General features: G+C 39.0%; 1 protein-coding gene across 1 annotated transcript in view; it reads right to left on the bottom strand.

Moving 5' to 3' along the window:
* Positions 1 to 19,993, bottom strand: part of GABRB1 (gamma-aminobutyric acid type A receptor subunit beta1) — a 684,756-nt gene that overhangs the window by 42,826 nt on the left and 621,937 nt on the right. Inside the window, exons 6-7 of the mRNA XM_007949429.2 lie at positions 2,087 to 2,224; positions 1,837 to 1,989 (exon numbers count right to left, since the gene is read on the bottom strand). Coding sequence (XP_007947620.1) covers positions 1,837 to 1,989; positions 2,087 to 2,224 — 291 coding nt within the window. The remainder of the gene's footprint in view (positions 1 to 1,836; positions 1,990 to 2,086; positions 2,225 to 19,993) is intronic.

Genomic DNA, 19,993 nt, shown 5'->3' with positions numbered 1-19,993 from the left:
GGGCTGCTAACACCTAACTTTGTGAGCCTATGTTCTCAGCCAATAGCAATAAGCTGTAGAGATGCAGAGGTGGACATAGCCTAGATGTGAAAGATTATGCTGATCATCTAATCCAGTGTGTTAGTCCTAGAGAGATGCAATACGTTAGTTTAGCCAGAAATGTTGCTCTCTTGTGTGTCTGTGTATGTGTGTTTGTGTGTGTATGTGAATACGCTCAAGAGAGTGACAACTGAAATGGCTCTAGGATCAAATAATGAAGCAGATGTACACATGCCCAGGATAAGATAGATTCATCAAACAGACTCTGCATCTCTAACTTTCCAAGGTACCCTTTAAGGTCTCCAATTATAGCCTTTCAGTTTGCAGCAATTACTCAACCATGGCAAGATTAATTCTGAATTTTCTTCCCCTAGGAAGGAAACCATTTTTATTCTGTCCTAATCACAGCTCATTAATATAGCCAAAGAATTGTTTGTGTTTGATTCAAATACAAAGAGCTCCATTTAAAGGAGACCCAGATAAAATTTAACTTTAGTTAATATTCAATAGATAATATTTTCCAACAATTGACATAGTTGTAAATAATCAGGAAGCTACGCTTTATCCAAATCCATTTGAGAATGATGCAGTTTAAATGCACTATATAAATCAGCAAAGAGCTCTGATTGTGCAGTGGTTAAGCACTCAGCTGCTAACAGAAAGGTTGTGGTTTGGACCCACCAGCTGTTTCGTGAGAGAAAGATGTGATTGTCTGCTTTTGTAAAGACTTACAACCTAGGAAATCCTATGGGCCGTTTTACTCTGTCTACAGGGTCAATATGAGTTGGAATCGACTCAACAGATTGGAACTGACTACACAGATCAGCAACTAAAGTGGTAGTCTTTACAAAGTTGGTAAATTTGATATAAAAAGAATTTTAAAATGTACTCCAAGAAGCATTTATATAGTGCTAAATGTAGTATAATGCCTAAGGCACTTGACTGCTAACCAGAAGGCTGGCGGTTCAAATTCACCAGCCACTTCTTGGAAGGAAGGTTGGGCAATCTACTTCCATAGTGATACCGCCTCGGAAACCCAAGGTGGGGTCACTATGAGTCGGTTCCGACTCGATGGTACATAACAACAACAACAGTTTTAAAAGGCAAAAATGTCACTTTTAAGACTAAGGTGTGCTTGATCCAAGCCATGGTATTTTCAATCACCTCATATGCATATGAGAGCTGGACAATAAGTCAGGAAATCAAAGAAGAATTGATGCAATTAAATTATGATGTTGGTGAATAATACTAAATGCACTGCCAGAATGACCAAATTTGTCTTGGATCAAGACGTGCAGCCAAAATGCTCCTTAGAAGCAAGGATGGTGAGACATTGTCACATGTAATTTGGTCATGTTATCAGGAGGAATCAGTTCCTGAAGAAGGTCATCATGCTTGGTTAAGTAGAGAGTCAACAAAAAAGATGAAGTCCCTCAATGAGATGGACTGACACAGGGCCTGCGACAATGGTTCAACATAGCAACACTTGTGAGGGTGGCGCAGGAGCAGGCAGTGTTTCATTCTGTTGTACTTAGGGTCACTTCGAGTCAGAGTTGACGCGATGGCACACGAAAACAACAACAAAATGTACTATAATATATATATACATTTGTAAAATGCTAAAAAGATATAATGCAAAACATTCACTCTATACAGTATTTACACTTAAGACGTTTTATAACCAATCAGTCTTTTGGTAATTTAATTCATAGGCAATGATTTCTATGCCTATGATTTCTAATATTGGTTGGTTGAAGGCAAATTGATCAACTCTCTGCAATGCTGCAAATGTATTACCTAGTGCGACTCTGGCCGCAGACGCATCATAGTTGATCCAAAAGGACACCCAGGACAGAATTGTAATCAGTGTGGAAGGCATGTAGGTTTGCAAAATGAAGTAGCCAATGTTCCTCTTTAGACGAAAACTTAGTGACAGTCGTGGATATGCCCCTGAGTTGAAAAAAGAAAAAGAATTATATCATCATTTGGTTGAAACCATCTTCTTTTATCAGTACCTCTAACTCATTTTGTGGGAAAACATTTTTACCTGTTGTGAACTCCACCTTCTTGGACACCATCTTGTAGTCGACAATTGAAAACTGGGGAAGCTCAATTTTATTAACTCCTGTTACTGCTCCCTCTCCTCCATTCCAGTAAAACTCAATGTCATCAGTGGTATACCCATCTGAAACCAAGAAATGCAGCATAGTTAAATAGTGTTCAGTTGGTCTAGAAATTCATTTGAAGGTGATCTGGAAGTTGGAGGGAAAACCCCCAGCATGTGCCAGTAAATTCACTGTTATGGATTGAATTGTGTCCCCCAAGAAATGTATTGGAATCCTAACTGCTCTTATAGAGGGTCCTTTGAGTCAGAATTGACTCCACGGCACACATCAACATACCTGTGGCTCTAGTTGCATTTGGGAATAAGGTTTCTTTGTTATGTTAACAAGATCATATCAGTGGAGGGTATGTCTTAAACCTAATCACTTCTGAGTTATGAAAAGAGCAGATTAGACACTGAAGTAAGCACCAATGGAGGATGATAGATTCTACATGAAGATTACCAAGGAATCCCTGAACCCCAGGGCTAGAGAAGCTGAAGCAAGGATCTTTCCTCAGTTCTAAAAGAGAAATAGCCTTTCCCTATAGTGGGAGCTCTGGTGGTGTAGTGCTTAAGGCATCTGACTGCTAACCAGAAGGCTGGCCGTTCAAACCCACCAGCTTAAGGCATCTGAATGCTAACCAGAGGCTGATGGTTCAATCCCAGTAGCCACTCCTAGGAAGAAAGGTTGGGCAATCTTCCATAGAGACACCGCCTTGGAAACCCAAGGAGGGGTTGCTATGCATCATAACTGACTGGACGGCAGTGAGTTTGGTTTTATAGTTGGTGCCCTGTTTGGACTTCTAGAGTCCTAAATTGTAAGAACATAGATTTCTGTTCTATAAAATACTCACTTGGGGTATTTCTGGTATAGCAGTACTAGGAAACTAAGAGAGTGGAATTTCTTTAAGTCAGGATGGCAGATAGGCCTCATGGTGAATGTTATTTCTGATGGGTTTGTAGTGGCTGTTTTGAACACTTGGTTGAGAAAATGGATGCAACTGGCTTTAGTGTATATACACCCTGAGATATAACTGCTACATATTTATTAACACTATTTTCACCATGCTTACCAATAGATACTCTTTGGTTAGATTGAAGGATGCTTGGATTCTAGGTGCCTGGGCTTTTCATTATTTTGATTTGGGCTCTGCATTATTTAACAACAATAACAGCTATAAGCATTAATAATTGAACACATATTTGTTAGAAGGGTAACAGAAGGCACAAAAGAATGGAGAACCAAAAAACAAGGAATTATCAAATTTGTACCTATCCCTTTAATGACCAATACATTGAATAAGAGCATATATTTCTTTTACCAAGTTGGGCTAATTTTTCTTCTTATTCTTTGATTCTCACTTAATATTTAGATGCACATTTTAGAGACTATATGAATTGTTGATGACACTTTCATATTTCAGTCCTCATGAGGGTGAATATTATTTATTTTAAGAAATTTTTAATTTCAATGTAGATATCTACTGTAGATTGCAATAGCAGGGTTCACCCTGAGTTCGTTAGCATGGCAAGCCTTATGTTGATAGTCCATTCTCATCCTTCTTCAACTTTTGCTCCCACTTGCCAGTGACCTAGTTGAGTAATGAGTATATATAAAAGTTACTTGCATAGAAAAAATGTGTAGAAGTAGTAAAAAAAAATTAAAGGGTAGTTAACGTCTTTTTGTCTCTTTCTGTCTGCTAGAGACAAAGAAAACTTTTCTAAGTTCATTTCCTATCTATGTTTGTCTCAAAAAAAAAAAAAAAATCTTTTTTTCCATTAGAATTCCTAGGCTGTGTATTTCAAAGGAAACTCTAAAGCTGTCTGTAGTAGACATTATGCTGACCTACTTTGATGAACGCTAGTAGTATCTTGAAAAGTCAAGCAATAAAAAAATTCATATATATCTGCTGGTACAGTAGGTGAGACATTTGACTGCTAAGCAAGTCGTAGTGGTTCAAACCCACCAGCTGCTCTGTGGGAGGAAGATGAGGCAATCTACTTCCGTAAAGATGTACAACCTTGGAAACCCTATGGAGGTCGCTATGAGTCGGAATTGACTTGATGGTAGTGGTTTATATTTAAATCTTAGAAGTTGAATGCCAAGGGCCACAGGGTCACCATCAACTAACTGTAACAATGTAAGAAATTTTAAGCTATTCTTTCTTCTTCTTTTTTTTTTTTTTTTTGAGGGTTAACAAAGCTGTCTTAATTTTACTGCCTCAAATGTCTCTTCAGAAGTTCTTGTTTTAATTTCTTATTCCTGAACTTATTGACGAGTTTTAAACTTTTTTTGTTACTTTTGTTACTTTTGTAACTTTATAGGGGTTATTACTTATTGTGATATGTTTCATTTTATTTTATTTCTCTTTAAACCATCTCTGCAATAAATGACTTTCCACATTCAGAAAATGATTTTACAATGGCAGAATTTTAGGTAGAAATAAATACCCACTGCTGTCAAGTGGATTCTTGTCAAGTTGATTCTGACTCATAAATCTTTATGGAAGTAGACCCTACAGAACAGAGAACTGTCCCATAGGATTTCTAAAATTGTAAATCTTGAAGCAGAATGCTACATCTTTCTCCCATGGAGTGGCTGGTGGGTTTGAACTGCTGACCCGCAGTTAGCAGCCTAGTACTTTAACCACTGTGCCACCAATAAAAAACTCCAAAACCAATATCACTGCTGTTGAGTTGGATCCAAATCACTGCCGTTGAGTCGGACCTCTCCTTGGGTTTCTGAGGCAGTATCACTATGAAAGTAGATCTCCCAATCTTCCTTCTGATATGATCTTCGATGTTTCAGAGGCTGGGAGATTCTCTTTACCTGTTGAACTTAGAGGAATCTAAACCAAAAAAGCTAAAATCACTGCTAATAAGTCAATTTTGATTCATGGTGACCCTAAAAGAGGGATCTACAGGGGATGCATTGGCATATTGGGAATTTATGCCAAGTTCACGTACAGCTTTGTAAGGCAATGATTCATAACATCTCTTTGTGGATTTGAGAAAAGCTTCTAAAGAAATTCACCAGGCAAAGTGGGAGAAAAAAATACATACATCCACATAGACACAATTTGATGCCTTTTTATGGGTTTGAATATGAGAACCTCTCTGAGGCTCAATACTGGTGACAAACTGACAGCTTAAAATCAACTCTGATGCCCTCTCTCCAAACTCCAGTTTAACTATGAACTACTTCTAAGCCCATTAGGAAGTGAGGCCTCAGCTCTGTCTAGGTCTAGTGTACAATGATGTCATGAGGTTTTTTCCCCTCTTAGGAACTAAAGAGAACCTGGAGACTATTGCCAGAGTCCTTGGGTGGTGATTAATCAGTTACTATTGAGTGGACTCTGATGGATGGCAACCCCATATGTGTCGGAGTAGAATTGTGCTCCATAGAGTTTCCAGTGGCTGATTTTTGGGGAAGAATTCACCATGCCTTATTTCTGAGGCAACTTTGAGTGGACTCCAACCTCCAAGCTTTTGGTTAGGAGTAGAGAGCTTTAACCCTTTGTACCACCTGGAGCCTCCTGGATGAGATTAAGGAAGAGAGCTGGGTCCAAGGACTTTTTGAATCTTCAAAATAAAGGGTTCTCCCACCTGTGTGACAGTTTGGGAAGTATGACTATCTTCTAGTTCCCTTAAGGATCCCTAGTGGTGCAGTGGGACAACTGCTAACCAAAAAGTCAGGGATTCAAATCCAGCAATCTGCTTCCATAAACATTACAGTTTTGGAAACTATGGGAGCAGTTCTGTTGTTGTTAGGTGCCATTTAGTTGGTTCCAACTCATCGTGATGCTATATACAACAGATGAAACACTGCCCAGTCTTGCACCATCCTCACAATTGTTGCTATGCTTGTGCCCCTCATCGTGGTGTGTCAACCCATATCACCGAGGGCCTTCCCCTTTTTCACTGACCCTCTACTTTACCAAGCATGATACCCCTTTGCAGGGATTGGTCCCTCTGACAACATGCATGACCAAAGTATGAGAGAGAAAGCCTGACCATTCTTGCTTCTAAGGAACATTCCAGCTGTACTTCCTCCAAGACAGATTTGTTCACTCTTTTTTTTAAATGCATTTTATTGAAATATAATTTATGTACAGTAAAATACACAAAATTAAAGTGACATGGATCAATGCATTTTTTTTTTTCAGTGTTCCCTCCCCTCCCCTTCCCCCCTGGCAACCAACAAAGAAAGTTTTCCTCCATACATAAACCTTTCCTTGACCCTCCATAACAATAAACTAATGCAATATTTGTCCTTCTGCGATTGACTTATTTTACTCAGCATAATGTCCTCCAAGTTCATCCATGTTATGAGGTGTTTTGCAAACCCTACATTATTCTTTAGTGCTGCATAGCATTTCATTGTGTGTATGCACCATAGTTTGGTAATCTACTCTTCTGCTGATGAGTATGTAGGTTGTTTCTATCTTTTTGCTATTGTAAATAGTGCTGCAATGAACATGAGTGTGTATATATCTGTTCCTATCCTGGCTTTCACGTATCTAGGATATATACCTAGTAATGGGATTGTTGGGTCAGATGGTATCTCCCATTCCAACTTCCTAAGGAATCACCATATTGATTTCCACAATGGTTGTATCACTTCACACTCCCACCAGCAGTGTATGAGAGTCCCAATCTCTCCACATCCCTGTCAGCATTTGTTATTTTCTGTCCCATTGAACCTTGCCATCCATGCTGGGGTGAGATGGTATCTCATTGTTGTTTTGATTTACGTCTCTCTGATGGCCTATGATTGTGAGCATCTCTTCACGTATCTGCTGGCCACTTGAATATCCTCCTTGGTGAAGTGTCTATTCATGTCTTCTGCCCATTTTTCAATTGGATTGTTAATTCTTTTGGTGTTGAGGCATTGGAATTTTCTATAATCTTAGAGATAAGTTCCTTGCCAGATATGTAATTATTGGTAAATATGAATTTGTTGCTGTCATTTTTGTTATGTGCTTTTTGTGGTGTTGATTTCTTTGTTCCATATAATTTTCCGTGCTGAGCTCATTTTGTTTATGAATCATGTTATCACTTCCTTCATTGCTATCGTTTTAGTGTTTGCTGAATATTTCTGCTGATCCTCTTTTTTATGTGAAGGTTTATCACTTTTCTTTGAGGTTACCCTGTGATTTTTAGGTTTCTTCCCAAGTTTAGAAAAGTCCGTTCTATCTTGTAGTTGTCTTGATTTCCCTACCATCTAGAAGTTCTGTAAGGACACAGTTTTTCTCTCTTTTTGGTTTGTAGTTATCCTCATTTGTCAATTGATGTCTCTAGTTCCCTGTTTACAATCTTGTAGGCTTCTTTACTTTGGGTACTTCCATAGCTGGGTTGGTTTCTGGGTTATATCATCATGTGTGTTAATGGTCAGTTGTTGTTGGCTATTGTTCCTTCTTTGTCCAAAGGGCTCCCTTTAGCATCTCTTATGAGGAGCTCTGGTAGCATAGTGGCTAAGACACTTGCCTGCTAACCAGACGGCTGGCGGTTCAAACCCACCAGCCACTCCTCGGAAGGAAGGTTGGGCAATCCTACTTCCATAGTGATACTGCCTCGGAAACCCAAGGAGGGGTCGCTATGAGTCAGGGCCGACTCGATGGCACATAACTACAACAACAACATAAGGTTGGTCTGGTTTTAACAAATTCCCTTAATTTCTGCTTATCTGTAAATGTCCTAATTTCACCACCATATTTGAGGGACAATTTTGCAGGGTACATAATTCTTGGTTGGAAATTTTTCTCTTTCAGGGTTTTATATATTCCATCCTATTGTCTTCTCACCTGCGTGGTTTCTGTCGAGAAATCCAAGCTTAGTCTTATTGGTTGCCCCTTGTAGGTAACTTTCTGTTTTTCCTGTGCTGCTCTCATAATTCTTTCTTTGTTTTTGGTTTTAGTGAGTTTGATGATGATATGTCTGTGTGATTTTCTTTTGGAGTCTATCCTGTTTGGGGTTCTTTGGACTACCTGAATGGATATATTCTCATCTTTCATCATACCAGGAAAATTCTCTTCCAACAAATCTTGGACAAGTGGTTTTATTTTTCTCTTCCTGTTCTGGAATTCCAGTGACATGCAAGTTATTCCTTTTGATGGTATCCCACACAAACCTTAGGCTTCTTCATTTTGTTTTGATTTTTTTTCTGATTGATCCCTTTCCAAAGAAGTGTTCAGGTATTTGCCTTCAGTCTCCCTAATTCTGTCTTCCATTGATTCAATTCTGCTCCTTTGCCCATTCAATGCCCTATCTATTTCATGAATATTTAATATTAATCTTCTGGATTTTTGTATGTAGATTTTGTATCATTTCTAATTTTTCATTTGTTTTGTCATTTTGTTCTTGTATAGTCTTTTGAAATTGTTCTAGGGTTTTCTTTGTGTTTTCCTTGATCTGTCTCTCAATTCATTGAAGATATTTAAATATAATTCTTTTGAATTCCTTATCAGGAAGTTCCAATGCTGTGTCTTCCTCCGGGATGTGTTTTTGGCTTGTATCCTGTTCCCTTGTTTCTCCTGCTTTATCTTGGTTCTTTGCATGGGCTGTGATGCTCTGTTGTCTCTGAGGCATTGTGCCATTTTTGTGTTTATATTTAATAGGTGACTGTATGTTAGAGTGACTTGCCCACAATTTTTGTTTTATTTTCATTGTTTGTATGTTATCTACTCAAGCACGTACTGTGCTTTGCTCCTCTATTCACTAGTTGACAGCACATATACATTCACCACCTGTCTCCTTCCCTGTTGTCAGCCTCTAGTATGTGCCTGCCAACCTTGGCAAACAGATCCTATTTGGAGGTCCCTGGAATCTGAATGAGAATGTTATCACTTTAAAATCCAAAATGGTTGTCACTTGTAAAGATTCAAAATGCCTGTGCCTTCAGACACTTTAAATATCCAAAATGTCAGCCACTTGTAAATATTCAAAATGGCTGCACCCTTGGTCACTTTAAATATCCATAATGGCTGCCACGTGTAAACAATCAAAATGGCTGGGCCCTCCGGGCAGCAGAAAATCAACAGCTCAGGTTGTCTCCCTCCTTGCTGTTTCCCTTCCTAGTCATAAGCCACCAGCGCATTCATCCCTGCAGCCCTTGATGACCAGGGCTGATTTTAGGTCAATTCGCAGGTCCCAGCACCACTTGGAAATATTCAGGCTATTGGTCCCGTCAGAGTGGCTAGCAGCTCTGATTGTCTCTGTATTCAATGTTTTTGTTCAGGTTTTTCCACTAGTTGGTGCCTATTCCACTTCTGTATAGTCCCTTTCAAAGCTCAGGGTTCCAGGATTATCTTCTATATCTCTGTCAACTGGTTTTTCTTTTCTTGAAGAGAGTCTGTGTTGCTTGTCTGCCTATTCCTCCATCTTACTGGAAGTCTTGAGAAGATTTGTTTATTCTTGTAGCACTCCATGATACATTCAATACTCTTCACCACCACCATGATGGGGCAGTTCTACTCTGCTCTATTTGTTCGTTGTGAATCAAAATCAACCTGATGGCAGTGAGTAGATCCCTTAACGAGCTGTGTGAAACACTGTACTAGTGAAACCAGTAGAGTGATAGCCTTTGCAGTTTGGGAGAGAAAGGCTACCTCCTGGTGACTCAATAGGGGAATGACAAGTTGCAATGTTTTCCATCGAGAGCAACAATACCACTTCAGGTGTCCCTGCATCAGGACCCAAACCCCAAGGGGTATGCAAAAGAAAAATGAAAACAGAAACAAACATTGCATAAAACAGGACCCAGAAGCTGCAGAGAAGAAAAATAAGTAGAACATTTAGAATAGGTAGCTTCTTATAAAAAGAACTGGAGGGGGAAGCAGATCATAATTTGAACCCTTTGATCATCCCCATCTTCAAGAATAAAAGAACTCTTAAGGATATTTGGTAAGAGCACAGAAAGCTTTCTTGTACTAAAACTCAAATGTTTTTCAATAAAAAAATGTGGTAGATGAATTGAGAAGGTAACCACTATTGATGCTGGAATTTATAGCTTGGAAGACCAGCTGAAAGACTCAAAAGAGAGCAAGAAATTTGGAAATCATAAAGAAAATATAAGGATTCTAAGGTCATATATGTTAGATAGTCAATATATGAATAATGAGAGTTCCAGAAAGAAAAGGAGGGATATATGGAGGAGGAGTCATAATAAACAAAAAGAAAATACAATTTTTTCTGAGTTTAATAAAGAAATCATTTTATAAATTGAAGTGCTCATTATATCAGGTAGTCTTGATACAAAATCTGAAATCCAAGGGTAAAAGAACAATCGTAAAATCTTCCAGACACAAAGTACAAGATATTTTCAAAGAAAAAAAATATTCACACTGGAATTGGACTTCTTATGCACAACTCTGGAAAAGAAAAAAAGAAAATGGAATAACATCTACAGAACACTAGACTACAGGCAGAAAAGGACTGTAACAATGAATCCATCCCCTGACACTTGTTTATAAGGAAGATATATAAAGATTCAGAGGACATAGCATCTTGGTATCTATTTGAGGAAACTATTGATTCTAATCACTGACACTAAACTATTGACTCTAACCTAACAAATGAATCAGGACAGATAAGTAAGACATGACAAAGTGAAATCACCCTTAGAAGTAGAGGAACTTAAAAGAATCCTAGGCTATTTTAAAGGAGTCTGGTGGTGCAGTGGGTAAGGCATTTGGCTGATAACCAGAAAGTCAGTGGTTCAAACCTACCACCTCCACAGGAGGAAGATGAGGCAGTTTACTTTCACAGCCTTGGAAAGGTTGTTATGAGTTGGAATCAACTTGATGGTGGTGGGTTTGGTTTTCGGTTTGGAAGCTGTTTTATGGTGCACTGGTGGCACAATGATTAAGTGCTCAGCTGCTAAACCCCTTCCATGAGGGAAAAAAGAAGTGACCTGGTGAACTGCTTCATGAAGACTACAGCTTACAGAATGCTACAGGGTAGGTCTACTCTGTCATGTAAAGATGTTATGACTCAGAAGCTACCTGACAGTACATAACAACAAGAAGGCTACTTTGCTCAACTTTATGCAATCCATTTGAAAATTTGGATGACAAGAATAATTTATTAGGAAAAAAGCATTTACTAGATCCAAATCTGGAGAGATAAAAGATCAGAACAACTCAATTTTACCTCCTTCACAAACAAAAACAAGGAAACAAAAATAGCAAACAAAAACAAATAATCACCAAGCCCAAATATTTAAAAATGGATAATTCTATTATTATTTAAACAATTCCAAAGTGTAAATTAAAAGGAAACTTTCCAAGTTCTTTTTATAAAGTAAGCAGAATGTATTAGCAACAAAATCCAGCAGCACATTAAAGAATAATAAACCATATATAGTGGGATTTATTCTAAGAGTACAAAAAGTTCAATATTAGAAAATTTAGTAATATATATCATTAGCAATCCAAGCATATGATTATTTATATAGATGCTAAATAGGCATTTGAAAAAATTCAACATCCATTCCTATTTTTTAAAAAGCAAGAAATATGAATACATGGATATTTTATTTACATCATAAAATACATTTATCTCACTACCAAAGTCAACATCCTACTTATTGTGAAAACACTACAACATTCCTGCAAAAGTCAAGAAGAAAATAAGAATGCTCACTATTACTGCTATTTAAGATTGTTCTGAAAATACTAAGCAATGCATTCGACAAGAGAATGAACATAGAGGTTTACAATTGGAAAACTGTTATTTAAACTATCAAGATTTGCAGCTTAAAAATTGCCTATCTGGTAAACCCTCCCAAATTAACTGAATTACTATTATAAACAATAAGAATTCAGCAGGGTAAAAGGCTATAAAACTAATATATAGAAATGGATAGCCTTCATATATACATACATACATGTGTGTGTGTGTGTGTGTGTGTGTGTGTGTATATATATATATATATATGAAACCCACTGCCATAAAGTCGTCTCCAACTTATAATGACCCCCGTTGGGTTTCCAAGGCAGTAAATCTTTATAGAAGTAGATTGCCTCATTTTCCTTCTGCGGAAATGGAAAAATGAGCAAATTAAAAAATGCAAGAAAATTCTAAAAATAAGAGAAACAAGAAGCCCTACCCCTATTAGTTAGTAAACCATATAAAAAGTGTCAATAATTACAGTGTGATTCCAGTGTATGGATAGACAAATAGATCAATGGCCATAGTAAGACTAGAGCCAAATATACGAGGAGATTTAGCACAGTTGCCCCTTGGTGCCTTGGTGGATTGGTTCCATGTCACTCTCCACTCCCACCCACCCCCATATACAAATCCATGGATGCTCAAGTCCCTTATATAAAATAACAAAGTATTTGCATATAACCTACACATATCCTCCTGTATACTTTAAATCATCTCTTGATTACTTACAATACCTAATACCATGTCAATGCTATACAATTAGACTTTACAGGCTCCCTCTTTGACTTTGAGGGATTGCTTTGACCACTTAATTGATTCTCCCCACCCCAATATTTTCTATTCTGTTCCTGCAGATGTGCAAACAATGGGTGTGGAACCCAGGTACGGGAATGCCAAACTGTATATGATAAAAATGGTGCCCCAAATCACTGGAAAGAAGATAGAAACATAATAAATCATGCTGGGAAAACTCAAGAGCTATTTAAAAAAAAATTGTTTGGATCTATATTTCATTACATGTACCAGGATAAATGTCAAATGGATTGTAGATCTAACTAGAAAATATAACCATATATGTAAAGAAGAGATCATGAGAGAACTTTCTTATAATGCTAGCATGGAGGAGGCCTTTTTAACTATGATGCAAAAGCCAGAAGATATAAGAAATTGACACATTTGAGTATATTGAAAAACAAAAATAAATAAATGGCATGGCATAAAAACTATAAACAAAGTCAAAAACAAATAGCAAACTGGGGGAATTTTATTGCAGTGAATATTGCTGAAGAAAGCTAATTTTCTTAATATATAAAGAACTTCTAAAAACAAAAAAGAAAAAGACCAACAGCCCAGTGAAAAAATGTGAAAAGCATAGCCCTGGGAGCTCAGCTGCTGGAACCAGCCTGCGCTTCTTTCTGTTGAGTTAATTCAGATCTGCTGAGTATACTTTCCTGTCAGAGGAGAAAATAAGCTTCCACAATCATCGGGACTGGTCTCTCCTCAGAGCCATAAAGTTGACTTTCTATCAAGCAACACGAAATCAGATTAATTAAAAAATTCACAGTGCCCATAAGATAAGAACAAATCAATTGGCTTGGACGAAGGGGAATTGCTGATACCCAGGCTTGGCAGGAATTTTTCCCATGAATCTTTTTTATGTGATGAAAAATGTCTTAGCAATATCCATTCAAGAAGATGATATGAAAGATGATATCTTCATGAAAACAGATGAAATCAAAAGGGATCATAATCAAAGGGGATAATAAGCAACTCACTTTTCGAAAGAGAGGGTGAACGAATATGTATGAACACTATAAAACTTTAAAGGAAAAACTGAGCCTGTAGAGTAAAGTGATTAGATAACCATGATTCAGTGTAACAGGAGGTGTAGCCAGATAACTAAGTCCTTCCTGCTGCTAAATGCTCCTAATTGACTTTTATCAACTCCACTATTTGCTTGCCTTGAACAAAGCATGGAATAACATTGGATTTTACTTGGCCTATTTGTCTTTCGCCCCCAAGGTTCCGAGCTCCTTGAGACCAGTGACTGTGTCTCATTAATAGTTATACTTCAATGTCTAGAAGAATTCCTAGCATATAGTCATTGTTCACTAAAAGTCTGTAGAATATTACATTCCTGCTTCTCATCATTAGGACACCTCACTTTATGCTACTGACTTGACAACCAGGCACTGAATGTATATGTGTCTCTACTAATTCAATGAACTCCTGGGTGGTGCAAATGGTAAATGTACTCACTGCTAACTGAAAGACTGGAGGTTTGAGTCTTTTCAAAGGTGCCCAGGAAGAAAGGGCAGGCTACTTAAAGAAAAATCAGCCACAGAACACCCTATGGAACACAGTTCTTCTCTGATACCCATGGAGTCACAATGAGTCAGGGTCAACTCAAAGACCCTGCTTTTTACTCATTTACTGAGTGGATATTTATTGAGTGCTGACAGCACATATCTAAAGCAGTACTTTAGATACAGTGAATAAAACTGACATGGCTCCTTACAAACTTCATCTAAGATGCTACATAGTTCAGTCCCAAATTCCTTTCTGAATCATTCTGAGGCAAGTATTATATCCTTTAGCACACATTCTTACCTCCTTTAGTAAAATTGAAAACTACATTTCCCATAATCCCTCACACTTTAAGGCTACGGATGTGATTTAGGTTCCCTGGATTAGATGGAGAGAAGTGATGTCAAAGGTATTGTTTGAGGCACTTATTTTGCTGGTGCAGATCATACAGCACTGGTGGCTCTGGAGCCAAGAGTTCTAGATTTAGCCGAGAGTTCTAGATTGAAGCTAACACGGTGGCCAGAGCAAACTGCTTACCCAGCTCCCTGATTGTGGTGGAGCTGTGAGTCCCCCTGGAGGGCCCATTTGTAATGTGGTTCTAGGAGTCACTTCTAGTGGTCTAGCTTAGAGTCTACTATTGCAGTTCTGTGTGTTTGTAAAATCTTCCTATACATTAACTCATCCCTATATTAAATCCCTCACTGCTTAAACTAGCCATATGAGTTTCTGTTATCAGCAACAGCAACTGGATTGGTACACACACTTCCTCCTCTAGGGAAAAATATTTGCTCCAGTTTTGGGGCCATTGCAGCTTTTCATTGCAATCTCTGCTGTAGCAAGTGCTAATTGCTTATTTGATGTTTCTGCCCCTCATATCCTTCCTTCTATGCTCTATACAGAGGAGCTCTGGTAGTGCAATGGTTAAGTGCTCAGCTACTAACTGAAAGGTTGGTGGTTCAAGCACACCAGCCACCCCAAAGGAAAAAGAGGTACAACTCCCTTAAAGATTTATAGTTTTAGAAACCGTATAGTGCAGTTCTACTCTGTCCTACAGTGTGGCTATGAGCTGCAGTTGGCTCAGTAGCAATGAGTATATTCTGTACTGCTGTGGTTGGGTTCCCTGCCACTCTGGCTGATGTTAGATTTTGCTGCTAAGAGGCACTAGCTGGAGATCAGAAGAAGGCAGAAGGAAGAGGGAAGGCTCTTGCTTCGGGCTCTGGCAGCATGGTTGTGCTTGCAGTTACTGATGAGTTCTGCAGGGGCAGTGGGGGCAATTCCAGACATAACCTCATCTCAAGAGGAGGTAGCATTGACTTTGTTGGTTCCAGAAACCATCTCTAATAGGATAGCATCTCTAATAGGATAGCAGCAGATTCAGACACATGAGCTCTAGCACAGGGTTTCTTAGCAACTCTTTCTCTCCCCTTTTGCTTTTCCACATCCTCCAACCCTTGTAATCAATTATCTGTATTAAATTCCCCATTTGACCAACCTTGAATGTTTCCTGTTTTCCTGACAGGGTTCCATCAGATACATCGAATGCACTGTGCTGCAAATATTTCATCTGTTTATATAGATTTATACACTTATTTCAATCTTTTTCCTCTTCATTACATTATGAGCTCTTTAAAGGCAAGAACATTTAATTTTAATTTTAAATTTCCAGTGGTTAGAACCGATTCTGCCTAGTGCAAACATTCAACATATGCTTTTGAATAGATAAATTAATCGATGGCTTTTTTTGCAGCCTAGATTTCCAAGTTTATGGTCCCAAAATGGTAACCTGAAATAGGTAATTTCTTCAGTAGCCTTCCTAGGCCTGACTTACTCCCTGATTAAAGTGGTTCTATTTACAGAGCCTTTGTAGATGGGGTCAGTGTTTCCTCATCTATAGTGGTCTATGCACCAAGGAAATAGAAAAACTGCTTGCTAATTTTTGGCTTACTAAGTAAATTATGACCTCAAGTTGGTGTTTGAACTTTAGGATACTAAGGGAAAACAATGAGCCCTAGTGGCACAAAGGTTCAGTGCTCCACTTCTAACCAGAAGGTCAGGGGTTCAAACCCATCAGATGCTCTGCGGGAGAAAAGACTTGGCAATCTGCTCCCGTACATTACAGCTTAGGAACCCCTATGGGGGCAATTCTGCTCTATTCTATAGAATTACTGAGAGTCAGATCAACTTGACGGCACATAACAACAGAAGCAAAACATGTAAGGAACAGATAGAGTTGAGAGTAGAGATGGTTCACAATTTTGGGGTTGAGAGAAGATAAAGGAGTGAGTGAAAAATACCTCTCATTGTCTCCCACATCTGAAAAGCAGAAGAAAAATGTCACACACAGTAACAGAGCTAGACTATGGCTACCAATCAATGCTGATTTTAACAGTACTGAACCATTTATACAGTCAGTGGTCTGGGTCTCTATTTCCAAGCTCACTTGCACTTTGTTTAACCAAAACCCATTAGGCTTAGTGTTCAAGGCACTGAGATAATTGTGGATGATTTGGAAGAAAAAGAATGCCCGCCCCATTTCAGGTGGAAACTTGAGTTCTCATGGGAGCAATAATTGGCAGCTGGATACCAAAGAAAGAATAGAGGCCTAGAAATACCCTATTATTCAAAGGTTACATGAGAACATTTTGCCACAGAGAGCGAACATCAATTTACTCACACCTAAACAACCTATTTACCAAAGGTTTTCCTTTATGAACCAGTGACTTCACACAGCGTCTCAAAGGCTAAACACTTGGATACCAAGGATGTTGTTTCCTAGCAACACTGACTACACAGAAGTGCTCAAAATTTCCTCTTATTCCCTGGGGACATCTTAGTGGTACAGAAAGTACAGATAAAATTAAGTTGATGTCAATGGATAAAGATGCATGGAGGTAGTACAAACGCAGACATGTCTGGATCCCTGTATTTTTTTTGTTATTTGGGACATTCTATTTCATATGCATCTTCTTACCTGGAAATGAAAATTACTACCCTTACCCCCCCCCCCATGCTATTAAAGGTAGGGTGATAGTCTAAAATGATGCTTAAATGTGTTTTCGATAACATAGAGATTTAAGCTTCGAATACATTAGTTGTTGTTGTTAGGTGCCGTCGAGTCATCTCCAACTCAAAGTGACCATGTGTACAACAGAATGAAACAATGCCTGTTCCTGTGCCAGCCCCATGACCCTTGCTATGCCTGAGCCCATCGTTGCAGCCACTGTGTCAATCCATCTCATTGAGGGCCTTCCTCTTTTTGGTCGACCTTCCACTTTATCAAGCATTCTTCAGAGAATGGTCCCTTCTGACAACATGACCAAAGAAGGTGAGACGAAGTCTGGTCATTCTTGCTTCCAAGGAGCATTCTGGCTGCACTTCTTCCAGGACAGGTCTGTTCTTTTAGCAGTCCATGGTACTTTTAGCATTCTTTGTCAACATCACAATTCAAAAACCTCAACTCTTCTTTGGTCTTCCTTTTACATTGTCCAGTTCTCACATGCATATGAGGCAATTGAGAATACCATGGCTTGGGTTAGGTGCACCTTAGTCTTCAAGGAGACATCTTTGCTCTTTAGCACTTGAACAAAGTCTTTTGCAGCAGATTTGCCCAGTGCAATACGTCATCTAATGTCTTGACTGCTGCTTCCTTTGGTGTTGATTGCAGAACCAAGTAATATGAAGTCTTTGACAACTTCAATCTTTTCTCCATTTATCATGATGCTGTTAAGTTGGTCTAGTTGTGAGGACTTTTGTTTTCTTTATATTGAGGTGTAATCCGCATTGCAGGCTGTAGTCTTCATCAGTATGTATTCTGATGAATGTATGATGAATGTAGTATTCCATCAGTAACTGCTTCAAGTCGCCCTCACTTTCAGCAAGCAAAGTTGTGTCATCTGTGTATCATGGGCCGTTAATAATTCTTCCTCCAATCCTGATGCCACATTCTTATTCATAAAGTCTAGTTTCTCTGATTATTTGCCCAGCATACATTACATTTATTGTTGTTGTTGTTGTTGTTATGTGCCATCGAGTCGGACCCGACTCATAGCGACCCCTCCTTGGGTTTCCAAGGCGGTATCACTATGGAAGTAGATTGCCCAACCTTCCTTCTGAGGAGTGTCTGGTGTGTTTGAACAACCAGTAAAGTGCCTTAGGCACTATGCTACCAGAGCTCCCACATACATTAGTAGGTATAAGTAAATTTATATTCCCTTTGTGGAACAGCCATAATCCCATTTCAAGTTTCAGGGGGTGGGTTCTGATTGACTTTTACCATCATGATACCATGATCTTTGTCATGGTGACTGACTCAGTGGCAGTCAGTAACAGAGGTCTAAGACAATTAGTTTAAAGCAGTACCTTGGCCAAAGTGATTGTTCAGGTGTGGACATATGACCCAAGCTTGTCTAGTTCTAGCTAAACCCTGGACATTTGTTTAGTAGTTGGAAGAGAGTTGCTATTGGCAAACAAGAAATGCTGAGTGGAGAAGGGTTGGTCTAGGCACAGAGGAGTTCCCTTTATGTTTACATCTGTCATTACTTGCAACTACTTAAGATGCCCTGAATCATGATCAGAATCTCAACTGTTAGCAAATGAGCTGTTCAAATAAACAGTAATCTGCCACTCCCTGGTTCCTTCAACATCTCCCACATGAAGGGAGAAGTATTAGTATTTTATCTATATCTCTACTCATGTAAGTCTGTGGGTGTCACAAATGGTTTGTGATTGACCACTAACTAAAGGTTGGTGGTTGGAACTTTGTGGTGCATGGAAGAAAGGCCTGGTGATCTGTTTCCATAAAGATTACAAACCAAAAACCAAACCCACTGCCATCAATTTGATTCTGACTCATAGCAACTCCCATTGGGTTTCCAAGGTGGTAAATCTTTATGTAAGTAGATCGCTCCATCTTCTTTCTGCAGAGTTTGGTGGTTTGAACCACCAACCTTCCAGTTAGCAGTAAAATGCTGTGATAGTTGGAGTTGTGTGTTAACTTGGCTGGACCATGATTCTAAGTGGTTTAAGTGGTTGTGATGTTTAAGTTATTCCTATGATGCAATCTGATATATATATGCTTTGAGCAACCAATCCATTGAGAGGGAGTTTCCCTAGGGGTGTGGACTGCTTCTTATATATTTATGTGTACATCATGGAAAATTAGGGAACCCTCTGTGGATCTGGATCCTGTTTTGCTGCCTACAACTGTCTGTGAGCAAACAATCTACTATTCTGCCCGATCATCTTGGATTTGTCATATGAAGTCAACAGCTGGTATACTGCCTGCCAGCCTTGAGCTTGTCAGCCCCTGAAGCTGTGTGGATCAGGAAAAACCTCCAGCTTAACGTTTGATCCAGGAACTTGGGACTTGTCGGCCTCTATAAATGTGAGCCATTTTCCTAAGATAAGTTTCTCTCTGTCTGTATTTATATAAGCTTTACTGGTTTTGCTTCTTTAGAGAACCCAGCCTAACACAAATGCTTTAGGCACTGCACCACAGAAAATCCCACAAAGCAGTTCCATTCTGTAACACATGGGGCTGCCATGGGTTGAAATCTACTCAACAGCGTTGAGTGTGGTTTGGTTTTTGGTCTATTCATGCAGCTGATATTGTTGTTGTTAGGGGCCATCGAGTTGTTTCTGACTCATGGCAACACTTTGCATAGCAGAATGAAACACCGCCCGATCCCACACCAGCTCCATGATCCTTGCTATACTTGAGCCCATCATCACAGGCACCATGTCAATCCATCTCGTTGAAGGCCTTCCTCTCTTTTGTCAATCCTCCACCTTACCAAGCACGACATCCTTCTCCAGGGAATGGTCCCTTCTGACAACATGACCAAAGTAGGTGAGATGAAATTTGGCCATTCT

Source organism: Orycteropus afer, unplaced genomic scaffold, assembly GCF_000298275.1.
Source record: "Orycteropus afer afer isolate SDZICR_OR568_19922 unplaced genomic scaffold, OryAfe1.0 scaffold00246, whole genome shotgun sequence".
Classification (NCBI taxonomy): domain Eukaryota; kingdom Metazoa; phylum Chordata; class Mammalia; order Tubulidentata; family Orycteropodidae; genus Orycteropus; species Orycteropus afer.
This window is presented reverse-complemented; position numbering and strand designations above follow the sequence as displayed.